Source organism: Myotis davidii, unplaced genomic scaffold (assembly GCF_000327345.1).
Source record: "Myotis davidii unplaced genomic scaffold, ASM32734v1 scaffold370, whole genome shotgun sequence".
Taxonomy (NCBI): domain Eukaryota; kingdom Metazoa; phylum Chordata; class Mammalia; order Chiroptera; family Vespertilionidae; genus Myotis; species Myotis davidii.
The window spans coordinates 1,389,813-1,407,259 of NW_006288615.1; the positions used below are offsets into that span (position 1 = coordinate 1,389,813).

The 17,447-nt window shown below is 37.5% G+C and overlaps 1 protein-coding gene across 1 annotated transcript in view; it reads right to left on the minus strand.

Moving 5' to 3' along the window:
- Positions 1-17,447, minus strand: part of TRIP12 (thyroid hormone receptor interactor 12) — a 121,980-nt gene that overhangs the window by 6,451 nt on the left and 98,082 nt on the right. The window contains exons 24-36 of the mRNA XM_006760405.2: positions 16,739-16,930; positions 15,100-15,251; positions 13,425-13,597; positions 12,982-13,055; positions 12,701-12,900; positions 11,973-12,100; positions 10,552-10,703; positions 9,753-9,895; positions 8,536-8,692; positions 6,686-6,784; positions 2,826-2,940; positions 2,374-2,528; positions 1,072-1,236 (exon numbers count right to left, since the gene is read on the minus strand). Coding sequence (XP_006760468.1) covers positions 1,072-1,236; positions 2,374-2,528; positions 2,826-2,940; positions 6,686-6,784; positions 8,536-8,692; positions 9,753-9,895; positions 10,552-10,703; positions 11,973-12,100; positions 12,701-12,900; positions 12,982-13,055; positions 13,425-13,597; positions 15,100-15,251; positions 16,739-16,930 — 1,905 coding nt within the window. The remainder of the gene's footprint in view (positions 1-1,071; positions 1,237-2,373; positions 2,529-2,825; positions 2,941-6,685; positions 6,785-8,535; positions 8,693-9,752; positions 9,896-10,551; positions 10,704-11,972; positions 12,101-12,700; positions 12,901-12,981; positions 13,056-13,424; positions 13,598-15,099; positions 15,252-16,738; positions 16,931-17,447) is intronic.

A 17,447-nucleotide genomic window follows, 5' to 3' on the forward strand; every position in this document is an offset into this window, starting at 1 on the left:
ATGAATCGTAATGTAAATATCTGATATGCAGGATGGTCTTAGGCGACCCCTGTGAAAGGGTTGTTTGACTGCCAAAGGGGTTGCGACCCACAGGTTGAGAACCAATGCCCTAACCATTCCTCTGCCACAGCCTGATCAATGCCTAACTGCTTACCTGCCGGCCCGTTTGCCCCCAACTGCCTTCCCCTGACAGCCTGATCTCGCCCCCAACTACCCTCCCCTGCTGGCTTGATCACCCCTAACGGCCTCTGCCTCAGTCCCCCACCACCATGGTTTTGTCTGGAAAGAAGTTGGTGCTGGAAAATGGCCGATCAACCAGGTCTTATTAGCATATTACCCTTTTATTAATATAGATATGACACTTTCACTCTATAGAATCTCTTCTCTATTCTTAATGGGAGGGAGTTGATTTAACTTTGGTCCATGTTACCTGCCCAATGTAAGCTATCTGAGTCTGTGCCTTTTTTAAAAAATACAACTTTGCCTTCTTCTAATATCAGATACCACTACTAATCTCAGACTGAGTGAAATGACTTTTTAGTAAAAAATATCAATTAATGATAAAAAATGCAAGATTACCCATGAAATCTAAAAGACACATCAACATGTGTTACCAAAATATAGTACACAGCCACTATGATTTTTAAAGATATCATCCTGAAATCTCTCTAGAAACAAATGGACTGTTCCTAAATTCAGCCACATTTCAGGACAAAAAAAAAAAAAATCAATCTGTCCTAAGAACAGTTTTATTGATTCAAATGCTTACTAAAATAATTCAGCCTGACATAGTATCTGCCCAGATACATAACACCCATATAAAATTTAACAAGCAGGAGTCTTTGATTTCAGTTAGGAGTGTATTTTATTTGCTAATCAAACCTTTTACTCACCAACTGCTGTTATTATAGGCCATCTTACTCATTATAAAATCACGTTTCAGTTGTGATAAAAAATTAAAGTTTTCTAAAATAACATAACTGTGTCAAATACAAACCACTTAACAAAGACCTCATCTTTCTACAATAAGAAACTGATCCATTTGGAGGTTTCCTCATCTTGTAAGCCTACCTGGGATTTATCTTGTTCAAGTCTTTTCTTCTGTCTGACAACGTCTTCTAGGTGATACACTGATCTGGCTACCACTGGGTCAATGTCAAACAAATCGTGTGACGTCAGTGACGTTTCTTGCCGTAGCATCCACTTATAAAAGGGTAAGCCAAGGGGAAGGTCCACCTGAAAGGGAATATGCAAAATATTATTTTAAAATATATTTTATTGATTTTTTACAGAGAGGAAGGGAAAGGATAGAGAATTAGAAACATCGATGAGAGAGAAACATCGATCAGCTGCCTCCTGCACACTCCCCAGTGGGGATATGCCCGCAACCAAGGTACATGCCCTTGACCGGAATCGAAACCTGGGACCTTTGAGTCTGCAGGCTGATGCTCTATCAACTGAGCCAAACCAGTTAGGGCAAATATGCAATATATTTTAAGTCACAGCTTCTAGAATTGTCTCAGTTCTATAACTGACATGTCAAGAGGTCATTTAAATAGGTCAAATAATCCTCAGAGGAAAACCGTCCGTATTAAGGACTATTTCCCTCATTATATGAAAAGAATCCCCATTTAAATTCAATCTGGGGCCCTGATATTATGAAATTTTAAGAATACTTAAGTATTCTATTTAAACAATGATCCTATAAAATAATTTTTCAATGATGGACATATAGTCTCCATAAGGGCTCAATATCAAGCGATGTTTAGAGGAAAGAGTTAAAAAAAACAAACTGATTATCATTAAAAGAAAATAAAATGAAAATTCTAAAATAACTGGTGAACAGCCCATTCTTCAGTTACAGTGAAATTGTAAGCTTGTGAATCTGACATCAAATGAAAATGTCTTCCACATACAAAGTAGCTTATAAAATGTGAGAAGAGGAAATGGAGGAAAGTCTAGAAATATTCAAACCTCTGTGAGTACTGATTTCCTTGGATTATTTTCATTCTAGCTCTCTACTGGCAAATTACATCTCATGCTTTCCTACTGAATTGAAACTATGATATCAAATACTTCAGAAATATATCATTAAAACCATGCCTGATTCCGAGCCTCTGCTTCTAGCAGAACACGGGCCACAGATTGGCATTTGGACATCACCTGGGAGCTGGTATGAGAATGTACAATCTTGGGCCTCACCCTTGAACTACTGAATCAGAATTGGCTTTTGTAACAAAATCCCCAAGTAATTCATATGCACATTAAGGTTTGTATAGCACTGTTTTAAAAATACAGCATTAAGCACATGGGATTAGGCACTTTCATAAAACACAGGCACACAAAAATTTATAGAAAAGCAAATAAACTTACCAATCTGAAATCCATAATAGCCTTGGCCATTAATTTTCCTAAGAAGCGAAACTTCATCTTAACCTTTGCAATATGAGCTGGCTTTGCTGTCCTACCAAAGGGAAGCGCAAACAGGCCCTGGAGGTTTTGAATATACTTGGTCCCTTCTTGGCTTCCTGTAAATGAACAAGTGACCAAACTTTACATGCTCTCTCCCAAACCAAGACAAAACAAAAACTGGTAACTCAGAACATTTAAGAAATGCAATATTCTCAAAATCAGAAAGATCATGTAATTAAGTCCTCTAGAGCTGGAAGGGCCTTCCTTAATTGATAAATAAGAAAAAGGCTAGAATAAATTAAGGTCAGAGAGAATGGTCCTTTGCTACAAATTAAATATATTTTATGAATTGTAAGGGCCCTTTACCTGATCTGAATAACACAAATTGACTGACTAACTCAGATTAATATTACCTTTTGGATTGCTGAGAGTAACTTCTTCACCTCTCCAAAGACCCAAGTCAGCTCTCTGTAGTTCCTGAGATACAAGTGCATAAAACTCCAGTGTAGGCCCAAGACCTGTACCAACCTACAGAAGAATAAAAGTAGAACAATTTCAAATTTTAGAATTTGCACTGCCTTTTTAACCTGCAAACCTCTTGGCAATGTGGATACTAACAGGAACTCTATCAGGACGCAGTGGGGATTATTTCTCCAGCAGTCCTGACTGTATTTCTTCAGTCTTGATCATCTAGAACAGTGGTTCTCAACCTTGGCTGCACATTAGAATCACCTGGGAATCTTTTTTAAAATCTTGATTTCTGGGCCTCCTCCTCCGGAAATTCTGTTTCTTTGTTACTAACGTTGTGGCCCCACCCCATAACAAATTAACAGAATTTCTGGAGGATGAGGCCCAAAAATCAGGATTTTAAAAAGATTCCCAGGTGATTCTGATGTGCAGCCAAGGTTGAGAACCACTGTTCTAGAATAAAAACTAGCATCCCTTTCTAATTTCCTACTCCCTATGGCCCAAACTTAGCCTCAGAGAGTACATCAGTGCTTCTCAAGCCCATGGTGCACTGGGATCTTCTGAAAGCTGTTTAACATGCACACATGGGGGGTAAGCATGCCCGGATGACTCTAATTTAGTAGGTGGGTCATTTCAAGCCTGGGCATTGGTATCCTGAAACAAGCTCCAAGAAACTAAATGGTCTGAGCTTGTATCCTGAGAAAAGTAGCTATATACCTTACCCTCAGGGACTAAGGCAGTTCTCAATCTGTGGGTCGCAACCTCTTTGGTGGTCGAACGACCCTTTCACAGGGGTCACCTAAGACCATCCTGCATATCAGTTCTTTACATTACAATTCACAACAGTAGCAACATCACAGTTATGAAGTAGCAACGAAAATAATTTTATGGTTGGGTCACAACATGAGGAACTGTATTTAAAGGGCCAGAAGGTTGAGAGCCACTGGACTAAGGCATGGTCTGCATATGGCGGTCTCTCATTCTCTCTTTGGTGAATGGCAACTCTGAAACCAGCTCAAATGTCATCTCCTTACGAAAAGCCTCCTTATATGCCCAGTTACTTTGCTTCTTTTCTTAGGATTTACATTTCAGCTACTAAGTACTTACCATATTTCACTGTCAGCATTTCATTATATGCCTGTATATCGCACCCGAGGGAAACTTTAACCAGTTAACTACCATGATATTTTGAGTTTAATTAACATGTTAAGTACCCTGTCAGTCACCGGTGACTGACACTATACTTTCCATCCGGAAGACAAAACAGGCTAGGCGCTTAATGTGTTAAAAAAGGTCTGCTGCTTGCGTCTATAGACGCTTATGGCGTACAAATGGTTAATTCACCTCTGTATCCTCTACAGTGCCGGAGCACACTCTAGCCTTTAACAGCAGTTTGTTAAATAAACACAAATAAGGGGAGGTCTGAATCCATACCAGCACACACCGGGCTAACTTAGCCTCAGAAAGTACACCAGTGCTTCTCAAGCCCATGGTGCACTGGGATCTCCTGAGTGCTGTTTAACATGCACATGGGGGGTAGGTGCATCCTGAAGACTCTGATTTAGTAGGTGGGTCTCGTTTTGATCCTGGACACTGGTATCTTGAAACAAACCCCGGAGATAACTGTACAGCCAGCTGTGAATGAACATGCCTCCTCCATGAGATACATGAGCCTGGGGCAATGTTCAGCCTAGATATTCCTTCATGTTCTATCAAGGTCCTACCAGCTCAGACAATAAAGCTAAATATGCAGCTAAGGACAAGTTAATACCAAAGTCTATAGGCTAAATCTAACCACTGTCCTGTCAAGAAGGCTGCATTTCATGTGCATGGTATTTGCAACTAATGGGCACTATCTTACCACTAGAGGCCTGGTGCATGAAATTCATGCATGGGTATAAGCATAACCAATGGACAATGAGACACTGGGGGGTAGGGGAGGGAAGGGGAGGCTGGGGGGATGCCAAGGGGGGAGGGGGGGAAAGGAGACATAGGTAATACTCCTTGTAATACTTGAAGCAATAAAACAAAATTAAAAAAAAGTAAAAGAAATTCATGCATGGGTAGGGTCCCTAGGCCTGGCCTGTGATCAGGGCTGATCTGTGGGGTGACTGGTGGGGCGATCGGGGGCCCCCACTGGCATCCGCCTTGGCTGGCCTGGCGCTGCAGGCTCGCCACCCATCACTGCTGGTTGGGGCCTGCGGGCTGGGGGCAGTTCCTGTGTTGAGCATTTGTCCCTAGTGGTCAGTGCACATCATAGCGACTAGTTGTTCAAACGTTCGGTCAATTTGCATGTTAGGCTTTTATTACACAGGATTATCACGGTTACTTTTCAAAAGTATCCAAACTAGTTTAAAAGATTAGGTGCAGTCCACCAAAGGTATAACTCAACTTTCCAAATAGTGATCTGTTAGGACCTGGTGACATGTTCCTAATCCCCCCATCCCTTTGTTAGTTTTCCACAGCAGTGAAAGGTATCAGCATTCAGCCCACACTCCAACCCAAATCTGGGAGCCATCTGTGGCTCTTCTCAGTCTTACTCTCCACATTGCAACCAATCATTAAACACTAAGCCTGCCCCACCTTCAAAACATATAAACTGTTACCACCAATTTCTCATCTGGTCTCTGCACCAGCATTCTTGGCATCTCACAGCCTATACTCAAAGTGCTAAGAGAGAGCCTTACAAAACATAGTTTTGTATCATTCTTCCACACCCTCTGAGGCTTCCTATCTCACTCACAGCAAAAGCTCAGGTTAAAAAAACTGCCCATGTGTCCTATGATCCCTCCTCCCACCCTCCAGCCACAGTCACCTGCCACCAGGAAGGAATGTTGCCTCAGGGCTTTTGCATGTCTGTTCTTTTGCTAGAGATATTCTTCTCCTCAAATGTCACCTTAGAACACCCTGGCCCCTCCCCATCATGCTCCATCTTCCTATTTTCCTTTCCTTTTATTCATCTCATAGCCATGTGTATGAGTGTGTGTGTGTATTGACCTCCCCAAACTAAAAGTCCCATGACGGTAGGGACTTTGTACATTTTGTTCTCCACTGGGTCTTGGAGGAAAGAAAGGAGGGGGAAAAAGGAGAGAGAAGCAAAGAGAGAAATGAATAAAACTGCAGTAATACCTGATACCCATAAGATGGTGCTTTAAAGTCAGGTCTTTCTCCCTTTAGCATACTACCCCTATGCTAAGTAGAAATCACAGATCAAATCAGTCTATTTCCTTTATCCAAATACTGTTATTTCCATAGGTAAAACAGATAACTTAAAATATTAAATGGCATGAAACATTCAAATGTACATCAACTGGTGATGAAACATACTATAAATAGTCTATTACTATTACTCAGCAATAAAAGGAAACAATAGCATGGATGAATCTCAAAAGCATTATACTAAGTGAGAGAAGAGTAACAAAAATGGTTACATGCTGTATAATTCCATTTATTATAACTGTAAAAAAGGACAAAGCTACAGGGGCAGGGACAGGGGATAAAGAGCAGGCACTGACTGTAAAGTGGTCCAAGAAAATATTTTGTGATGGTGGTTGGATTTTTTTCTTGATCATGATGTGGTAGTGATTACAGACTGTATACTTGTCAACTCTTACAATTGTACATCCTAAAAATGTACATTTATTATACACAAATAATATCTTAGAAAACCTGTTTTTTTAAAAAATTTCCAGATGTCAGGTAATTCCCAATTATCTTTTAGAATTTCACAGGACCAAGAAACTCTAACGACAATCTTATCAAGGACACAAATCATGCCCAAAACTGTCCCGACTCAAAAACTCACCTCATTTTCATACTGAATTTCTAACATGGCCCGTGAGCTGCCAAGATCCTGCATCACAGACTCGGCTTGCTTCAGCAGCTCTTCTCTGTTCACAGTACGCTACAAAATAAAGTACAAAAGTGAGGAAAATAAGTACACATTACACTTTAATAAACAGGTGCTATTTCTTGAAGTGCAAAAAAATTAAACTGCTAAAAAGTATTTTTTTTACAAAGCACACCTCAGAAAAGGTTAAGAAGTAGCTGCACTGCTATAAACATCGACAGCATTCCTGGCATACATACATGAAGAAAAGTTAGATGTAAGTGTAATATTTATCTTGTGCCCATGGCAAGTTCAGAAAATTCAAGTTGGAGAAGGATCTCTAAAACACTGCCAAACATCAAAGCAATTCAGGGCTGCAGTAACTTAACATATCCCTGGGTGCACTTATAGATAGGCAGATGATGAAGAAATAGGAATGGAGGTGATAGGTGAGCTGGAAACCTACTACTGGCCCTGACCTGCAGAGATCCGACAAACTCTACTGCAAACATCTACTAATGAGATTCATGAGGATGAAGAAGGTTTTGGCAGATCTCCAAAGTCTACCAGAACAATTTTTATGGAATCCTAATGACACCTATCAAGATAGGAGTAACGAGTGTTGTTTTTTTCTTTTAAAGTATAATGTTTTTGGTTTTGCTTTGCTTCTCATTGCTTCCACTCCTCTTCTTCTGTCATTACTAATGGCTCTTATGAGACTTTTGGAGATAAAGGTTTTGAGAAGACAGACTTACATAAGAATCCTCAGCAAGAAAGAGGCAGGAGAGAAGTCTTAAGTAAAAGGCAGTGTAGTGGCATAAGTGTAGGACTGGGTCTCAGATGCAAATGGCTTAGAGCTGTGTGTTTTAGGGCTATGAATGTGGAGCCAGATTAGAAGCACAGAAGGATGAAGTCAACAACACAGGGGGCTAACTGGTCTATGCACATAAAATGTATCAAGGATTTTGTTTCAGTTTCTTCTAATTGGAGTAATTTGCTAAGGGAATGAAGTAGAGCTGATTAATTCTACCTACTGCATAGGGATCAATTATAAAAATAAAAGCCTAATATGCTAAGTGTCTGGTTGACTGGCCGTTCAACCAAAGCGTAATATGCTAATGATATGCTAACACCACTCAACCGCTCGCTATGACATGCACTGGCCACCAGGGGGCAGACACTCCAACCGGTAGGTTAGCTTGCCGCTGGGGGCCGACGTGCCTAGAGTCTGGCCGATTGGGACTGGGTGAGATGGGATGGACATGCCCTGGAGTCCTCCCGCGGTCCCTCCTCGACCCCGACTGATCGTACACCAGTGGAGTCCCTCAGCCTGGCCTGTGCCCTCTCGCAATCCAGGACCCTTCAGGGGATGGAGAGGCAGTTTTGGCCCAATCCCCATAGGCCAGGCCAAGGGACCCCATGGGTTCACAAATCCATGCACCGGGCCTCTAGTCAATTATAAAAGGTGGGCTAATTTGAGTTCCTAATTTAGAAAGGAAGAAAGCCTCAGTAAGAAAGGACAAGATTTTTTCTTGGCACAAGAGTTATGAAGACTAAAAGATAAAAGAACTATAAAAATTATTTCAGAAACTGAGAAAAAGAACTCTAACTGGAGATTGAAAAAGAATCACAGATAGCACAGTTCCAAGAGACTAACAGGAAAACATGGCTAAAAGATGATTACAAAAGATAAGCAAAGAGAGGACTGTGACTAAGGCAGCCCTCTAAACCAATAGGCAAAATTAGATGTACCACATTTCTAGTTTTCCCATTATTTTGAAAAGCTCAGTTTGATTTATCTTTAAAAATTTGGTGAAGAAACTTACTTTTTTTCTATCCAATCTAGGTGCAACTCTGCTATCTTGAGAATCAGACTGGTTGATTTCTGGGTTGGTATCAAGTAATCTTTGCATTGCTCGGTCCCGGTCAAATGCAGTTACATAAAAAAGCATTTGCCGGGTATCAAAAGGGAAGAAAAATGGGCTGTAAAAAGATGTGATATAACTTTATTATCTGAATTAGAATCAGAAACCATAAAAAACCCTGTATTAGAAACAAGTTTTAATATGATCCAGAATAATTGTAAATATGACCAATAAAAATGGTCTAAGTAAACTAATTTTGAAGAATTTCCTTAATTCTTATATGAAATTTGTTAAGTAATCACATAATAATACATTAAGTAGCCTTTCATTGTGAAATCTGAAATTCAATCATTAAAATTCTTATGTTTGAAATTGAAATCAAGTCTATTCAAGATTGTCTATAATATACCCAAAGACCTTTAGGAAGTATAACATGACTAGTGAAAGCTAAATTTTAAAATCTGATCAACACTTCACCAGGTTAGTGACCTTCCCCATTCCATATATACACAAATACTGGCGGCTTTACCAGTTCATGATTTTCCTCTTAGCTTTAGCATTTCTAAGTCACTAAAAGATGCAAAAGGCAGCTACAGTAAAAGAGATTCTACATGCCTCCTGGTGTATGATTTTGACAGAGCTACCAGAGCACTTCCTGTGATGACAGGATGAATGTTTAGTATTTGTATCTGCCTAATACAGGTAGATATGTGAGCATGTGGCTAGTGTGACTAAAAACATAAATTTCTAATTTTGTTTAACTTTAATCTAGATGTAAATACCCACATGTGGTTAGTGGCTATTATACTGACAATGCAGTTCTACAGTTTCTAAGAATATAGGTGTGGACCCAAGTAGGATCAGAGAATGACTCAATTCCGCTTTTGGAATCTGATTTTATCGTGGCATAGGATTTGAATCTCCTCAGTCAAATATCCTTGTGTACTTTTCTATTCCATATAGGCAGACATATACAATCAAGTAGATCTAGTACTAGTTCCAGCTTGCCCAGTCTGTTTGGATGCTAAAGCTACACTTGTAAGCAAGCTGTGATCAAATATGACAATGTTATTAAACACATTAAACAGGTTCACTAAACACTGTTTCTGTTACAAAATATAAAGACCAATATAATGATAACACTCCCAAGGTCACCATTATAGAAGTGGTAGTCTTACCAGGTTTTTCCTAGTTCAGTAAGCCATGTTGGGATGTTTCCTGTCATGATTACTAAAGGATCTTGAAGCTGCCTGTTTGCTTTTGCTGTCAACTTACTGTTATTAAATTCACCAGTTGGAATAATCTCCTTGCACAATGCATTCTGCAAAATGTTTAAGAAAAAGGTCAATATGTAGTAAAACAGGACTATATTCACTATCTCTTCTTTTATCCCCAAATATGTATACAAAGTGCCCAGATTTCACTTGTTTCCAAAATACAATATACAGCTTCTCATTGTTGTGTCCTAACACAAATGAGAATTTCTATAATGCATAGCTGAAACACCTTAACCCCCACATGCCATGAGTACTGGCTCAATCACTGATGTGGGAGCTAATACTTTATGCAAGGCCAACTCCTTCATTCTTCCCTACATTATATAAATATCAAAGGCCGCATTCAACTTTCACCCAACTTTTTACTTAACATACATCTTAACTTAGATAAATGAACTTTGGGTTAAATGTACATAAAGAATTTTAACTATAATAAAAGTATGTTCAATTTCATGCTGTAGTTTAATTTAATAAATTTACAAGTCTGCCAAGAGAACAAATCTAAAAACAAGGCCAGGAAACAAAAGGGGAGAAGTTCCCACTGATGAATACATTGTACTTCACTGGGCCAGGATCTCTGCATTCAGCTGAGTCACTGTTTCTGTTTCTAGTACAACAGGAAATTCATAAATCACTACACAAAAACTATGAGATGACATGTAATGAATAACACATCACAGAAAACTTCAATAATACTCACATCATACAAGTAATACCAGTATCGACTAATGGCATGTAAAACTCTTAAAAGAAGAATCACATCTAATGATGGATCTTCAAAAGTTATATTTTCAGGTGGTGTAGGTATGAGGTAAACTTCTAAAGGATTTGATACTGATGGGCACACTCCATCTAGAGGGCAAAAGATCAAAGTAAAGTATTATAGTTAGAAAGGCCAAGCTAATGGAGCCAGTGTCATCTTATCATGCCTAAAACAGTACTTGTAAATTGTTAAGATTTAATGATTGGATCTTACTGGTAAAGAATTGATAACTTGAACTTTTTTTTTTAAACCTTATACATAATTCATCCAGGTTTATGAAATTTATACTTTCCTTCCCATACCCAAATAAACATCATAAATGAGAAAAACTAACTTGTTTGCATTTCTTTATACCAGAAATAATAACTAACAATAAAACAGCCAGAAAGGAGTAAAGACAACATGTTTGAATTTAAATTCAATTATAGAAACTGCCTGTATATTTCAGATTTGGTTATTTAATCCAAGGCTTATGACAGGGTAGACTGTGACAGATTCCAAGTAGGAGTTGTGATTCCTCTGTTCTTATATCTCACCAAGTAGCATGAAAATAAAAATAAATGAGGGATTGACACTGTTGCCATTTGCTTTAACTGAGCAAAAGAATTAAAAATCACAACACTATCATTGCATAAAAAAGGCGAATTTTAGCACCAAAAACAAAAAAACAAACATTTCAAAACAAAGACCCCTTTAAAAAGAATAAACCTGGCTTTATGGAAAAAAAAAATTCCTACAATGCCCTTATTTATGTAAACCAGGAAAATTTCATCAACTGACACCAGTGTTTGGAAATCCCTAATAAAGGCAGTCCCCATGGAATGAGAATGTGGACAAATGCTAAAGCATTACTAACATATAAAAGAGAGGGGAAGGATACCAGTAAAATTAAACGAGAAGAAAATGCTGTAAAGAAAAAGAAGTCCTTTAGGAGATGCTATTACACTCTACTGGCAAAATTTTTTATTCCTTCTACATTACTGGATTATACTATCATAATGAATGCCAATAAAAATTAAGGGCCAATCTGCCAATGATCAGTCTCTTCTTTAGAGAATGTGTTCTGTTACTGAATTTGTCTAGCCTTCATGCAAACATGAGTTCTTCATGGAAAGAATTTTGAGTTTTTCCCAATTTTCTTTCCAAATTTAATTTTGCAGATATTTACGTTTTCATGCTCTAGACTTTAAAGTCAAGGGTTCAATTAAAAACCGTCAAATGTTGGTAGTAACTTCATTTTTTTATAAGTTATACTCAAAGATTTTACTACTACTAGATACAAATAAATCACTCCTTTAAAACCATGAAGACAGGAAGACACTGACCCACGGCAGTTTTCCTTTCATATTACAACTTACCATGCCATAACTCATCGTGCTTTTTTGCATTTCTAGGGGAAGTTTTTGTTGGAGCTGTTTGGGCTCTTCCTCTTTTACCACCAACACAATCTTTATTACTTTCTTCATCCTCTCTCACAGGTTTGTACCTAAAGTGACAGTGGTACAGTTAAACCAAAAGCAGATTTTAAAACTGCAAATTATTTTACAAGGCCAAAAGTGCAAGCCACAGATACTAGAGTTACCAGAGAACTCTGTGAGATCTATCCTCTCTCCCTACTTACAGATTCAGAAAATTACCAGTGGGACTGCTTCCTAGAAGAGAATACCAGCTTAGGAGTTCTGAGAACAGCTCTCTTTAAATGGAAGTAGCAGACATTCACAAGACAAAGTTGCATCCAAATGTTTCTCAAGATTCAGAGATGCCCGATTTTTAACAGCTAAAGGAACATCTTACAAAAATGTTTGTCTTACTTAAAGACTGGAAATAAATCTAGAAAAGTAGATATATAAACTATAATTATATCCAAGAATATATTTTCTATCTAGTTGACTTAATGAGGATGATAAATATACACACTCATGCACCCACAGGTGCTCACACACAAGATATTTGAAGTGGCTTTTAATGATGAAATGTAGGATTTAGGGTCCCCTCTCCTTATGCAAGCCAGCCATCAGAACCAATTCCAAAAGACATGAATAGTGTCAAAGTTGGTGAAAACAAACAAAATCATTTTGAGATTTACCATATTGTATGAGTCTTCGTCCAAATACCAGCTCTTCCTAGAGGATTGCTCTCATCATCAGTAGATTCCCTTTCATCTTCAGCCTGTATACTGAATTGCCGTACTGCCTGATACACAGTCATGTTATACGGTAGCAAATGTTCTCCAATGTAAAATTGTAGCCTGTGTCTTACATTTCCTGAATTTAAGAACTGAGCAGCCTGAATGAAGCAAAACAGAATCTATTTAACCTATAGGCCCTGAACATTATGCATGACAACATGGTGGGAATAGTACCTTACCAGAGATTCATCTATTTCCTCATCAGAGCCGTCATCATCACTGTCTTCATCGTCTTCTCTTACTCTTCCATAACCTAAAAACCCAAGAAGGTTGTTCAACTCCTAGCAAATTTTACACGACAAAGAAAAGCCTATTTATGTTTAAGCTAATATAGTCTTAGAAAAACACTTTGATCTGCAAAGCAGAAAGATCTAAGAAAAGTGTCAAATACAAAATGTCATTTCTACTATATTCCAACAAGAAAAATTAACTCATCACTCAAGTAAGCAGTCAACCTCTACTACGTTGAACACATTTCTATATACTACACATAAAATAAATGACGAGAACACAAGTTCTTGATGCTAGGTTTTAATAGAAACAGCAATAAGAAGAGAAATAATTTTAACTCCTTAATTTTATCCCAAAAGTACATACACACAATATACATTATGAAGAGTACCTCTAACTACAAGGTATCTCTCAATCGCTTGTACCAAAGCCAGGGGGTCGATCTTGACAGGTCCACCCTTCCACTGCTTCACATTTGCACAGTCTGGATGTCTCTGTAACTGGCATTTTAACTGGTGTGTGTTGAAAAATTTTAAAGCCTGTGATCCTCTGTTAAGAGAAAAGCTCAAGATAATTTGTGAAAAAAAGTTATTCTATTATTTTCAAAATCAACAAAATTAATTCAAATAAAAGCAAGATAATACAAACTCTGCATTTTCTTAAGGCACAAAAGTAAACACCAGCAATTCAAGACATTTATTATAAAATGACAAATAAAATGATGTCTGCTATAAAATCATTTTTAAAACTTTACTGTTGGCACACAAACTTATATTAGTTTCAGGTGTACAAACTTTGCTATAGTCTTTTGAAAGAAGTAATTCAATAGCTACACCAGTCTAAATCTGGTAAGGCTATTTAACTGCTCATTTCAGAAAAGGGCTGGCAGGAGTAAGATAACAGATAAGCTTAAAATATGGTCATCTACGAGGTTCCATAAAGCATGTAAATAGGAGTTATGAGAAAGAATATTCCAGTATATTGATAAATATGTACATACTTATTTAATAGTATATAAATTTGGATAAAAATGAAAAGCTTCATGGTTTTCTCAGCATAGTGGAAAACATCCCCTCATTTTACAAAATACTCCAGAATGGCATAATGATCAAAACTGAGTATCAGCCCTAGCTGGTCTGGCTTGGTGGATGGAGCGTCAGCCTGCGGACTGAAGGGTCCCAGGTTTGATTCTGGTCATGGGCAAGTGCCTGGGTTGTGGGCTCGATCCCCAGTGGGGGGTCATACAAGAGGCAGCCAATCAATGATTCTCTCTCATTATTGTTGTTTCTATTTCTGTACCTCCCCCTTGCTCTCTGAAATCGATAAAAAATAAATAAATAAAATAAAAACCTAAATATCACACTCTACATTAAATTTCAAAGTAAAAAACAACAACCTAGTCCACATTGATCACTTTATCTACTCAGGATGCAGTTTTAATTCAATCAAAAATCTGAATGTTTTATAAACACAGCAGATTGTGTATTTTAAGAATTAAAAAAACTAACTTCGTATTTACCAGGCTTCTAGTTATAATATTCTAGGAAGCTTATAACTTCATATAAAACAAAACAATTAACTCCTACATAATTCTTTCTACAGTATCTCATGAATCCTATAAAACTACTATATTATTGAAAAAACAAGTTTTATTTAAAACAGCAAAACTTCAAAATAAACACTTGTTAAAACCCATCACAATACAAAGTTATAAGCACTCACATTACATATAAAATCACATTACTGCACAGAAACGTAAATGTTTTATTTTCCAGATCCACAAAATTCTTGAAGCATTATAAAGTATGTCAATTTATGGAAAACAGATTGCAAGTTGCCAATAGTGACTGGATTATATATTTTTAAACCATTATGTTTAAGAAACAGTGTGATTTTAAAGATAAACAGTATTTCATTTACTTTTTAGACTATTCAATTTCTTCAGTAATAATAGCTAAATGCTATTTAGGCAGATGAAGATGTTACCAGACCTCTTGCCACTTACCTCAACAAGATTAATTAAGCGCAGTCAAAGGAAAAGGGCACACTCAGGCAATGATCCTTACCTGCCTCCTGTCCCATTCCCACTGGGGAAGTCATGCACTTTGACTGGAAACTGTTCCATCTGGCTGAGGCAGTTGTTCATCTTGTGAACTAATGCCAACAAAGGTGCATTACCGACTGGTTCTACTCTTCCAATGGGCTCTTCTCCAGGAAGCTAAAGATATAAATAAACCAATAGGTTAAACAAGGCCTCTTGAACAGGGAACACTCCTAAACAAGAAACTTTTAACAGGCAGTTTTACAAAAGGAAACCATTCATCTATTCTCTTTTATTGTTTCATTTGGTGGCAAAATCTGACTCAGACAGACATGAGACTATATTTTTTAGTAGAAATATTCATGCTTTGCCACAGAAATATTTACTGTATCTGGAGTGATATTTAGAATCTACTGGGGACATCAAGTAATATATGGTTCTATATTGTAGAACTCTTAAAACCCAGAAAGCACCAAGGAATTTCAGTGAAGAGATGACATCTGTATAAAATCTTAAATGTGGGAGAAAAGTACATCCAATATTGCTACACATCTAATGACTCTCTAATAAATAACAAGTTAAAGTAATATAAGTAATGCTCAAATCACCACAAACTAGAAAGGCATGGTAAGGAGTTTCACTCACACACAGGAGAGCTATCCTTGGCCCTACTACACAGATGAGCCAGAGAACTTCCCTAAAGATGCCTTTTCTTAAGCAGTTGTAAACCAGTAGTGTAAAATCAAGTTTCCAAGAACAGTTATTCTCTAGCTCTCAGCTATTGAGGGTAAAGAAAGGAGAGCTACTCTGAATTCTGGCCTTATAATCCACATTGTAAATATGACTAAGCACTTTTGAATGGAATTTTTTACATTGTTTGCGGGTAGTTTTTATCGCGTGCTAACAGGTGGCGCGGGCCATTTTTGCTAATTTTTTTACGCAAATGGCAACGTTCAGTAAAATTACGATAACTTTAGTTTATGTATTTATATGTTACCCGCATTCTACCGCTAGTCTATAAAAAACGTATTAATACGCGTCCTGCGCTCTACTACCAGTCAACGTAAAAGGTTAAGTAAAACATATAAATATGTTTCCCGCATACAATGTGTTAATACAGATGGTCCCCAACCTAAGATGGTTTGACTCACAATTTTTCAACTTTACAATGGTGTGAGAGTGACAAGAATTCAGTAGAAGCCGTACTTTGTTCTAAGCATGGTTAAGGTAGGCTATGCTGAAGTATGATGTTCGGCAGGGGTGAAACTATGATGTATTAAATAAATTTTTGACTTAAAATATTTGCAACTTACAATGGGTTAATTGGAATGTGACCCCATCCTAAGTCAAGAAGCCTTTGCTATGTTTTACATACAAAGTGGAAATATATATATGTCTACCTTATGGTTATAGCTACACTATGTCTACTGTATCTATCTATCTATCATCTATCTATCTATCTATCTATCTCTCTATCACCTATCTCAAACTCCAATAAGTTTGGAAACAAATATTGAGAATAAAATGCATTCACAGAGGAGAGACTACAATTAATGGGTTGGCCTGCAGAAAACCTACTGGAAATTACTACTGGGATGAAAAGATACATAAGTGAACAGTGATTCTTACAATAAGATTCATGCAAATATTATTAAATAACTTACTGGGGAAGAAAAAAACACATGAAGAAATCTCTTTAATCTGATCTCTCTGGTCACAGCATCCTTTTCACTTTTAGATGTCAAATATAGCAACAGCTGCTTCACAAATCCACTATGTTGGATTTCAAATGATGAAACATCTGACTCTGAGACTATACTACGGATTTCTACAAGGCACTCAGCTCCACCATCCACCTGAAAGAGTCAGAAACAGTATTTCTATATTAATTTCAATAGCTCTTACCGAATGCATAATTTACATTCCCCAAATGAAACTGAATGCATCCTCAATACCATAAAAAAAAAAGGGGGAGGGGCCTGGTGCACTCTTTGTAGATCCTTGGAAAACATTCACAAAAGGTTAAATATTTCGAAACAAAAAACTAGTATTCATACTACCCTAAAAAGAAAAACCTTCACAATTCAACAACAACAGAGGATGAGAATTCAAATTAGGGAATAAAGAGCTACAATATAATGGAAAAATAAAAGAATACAAGCTAGGGCTTTAAATTTTATTTTTTTAAATATATTTCACTGATTTTTTACAGAGAGGAAGGGAGAAGGATAGAGAGCCAGAAACATCGATGAGAGAGAAACATCGATCAGCTGCCTCCTGCACACCTCCCATTGGGGATGTGCCCGCAACCAAGGTACCGTATTTGCCGGCGTATAAGACGACTGGGCGTATAAGACGACCCCCTAACATTTC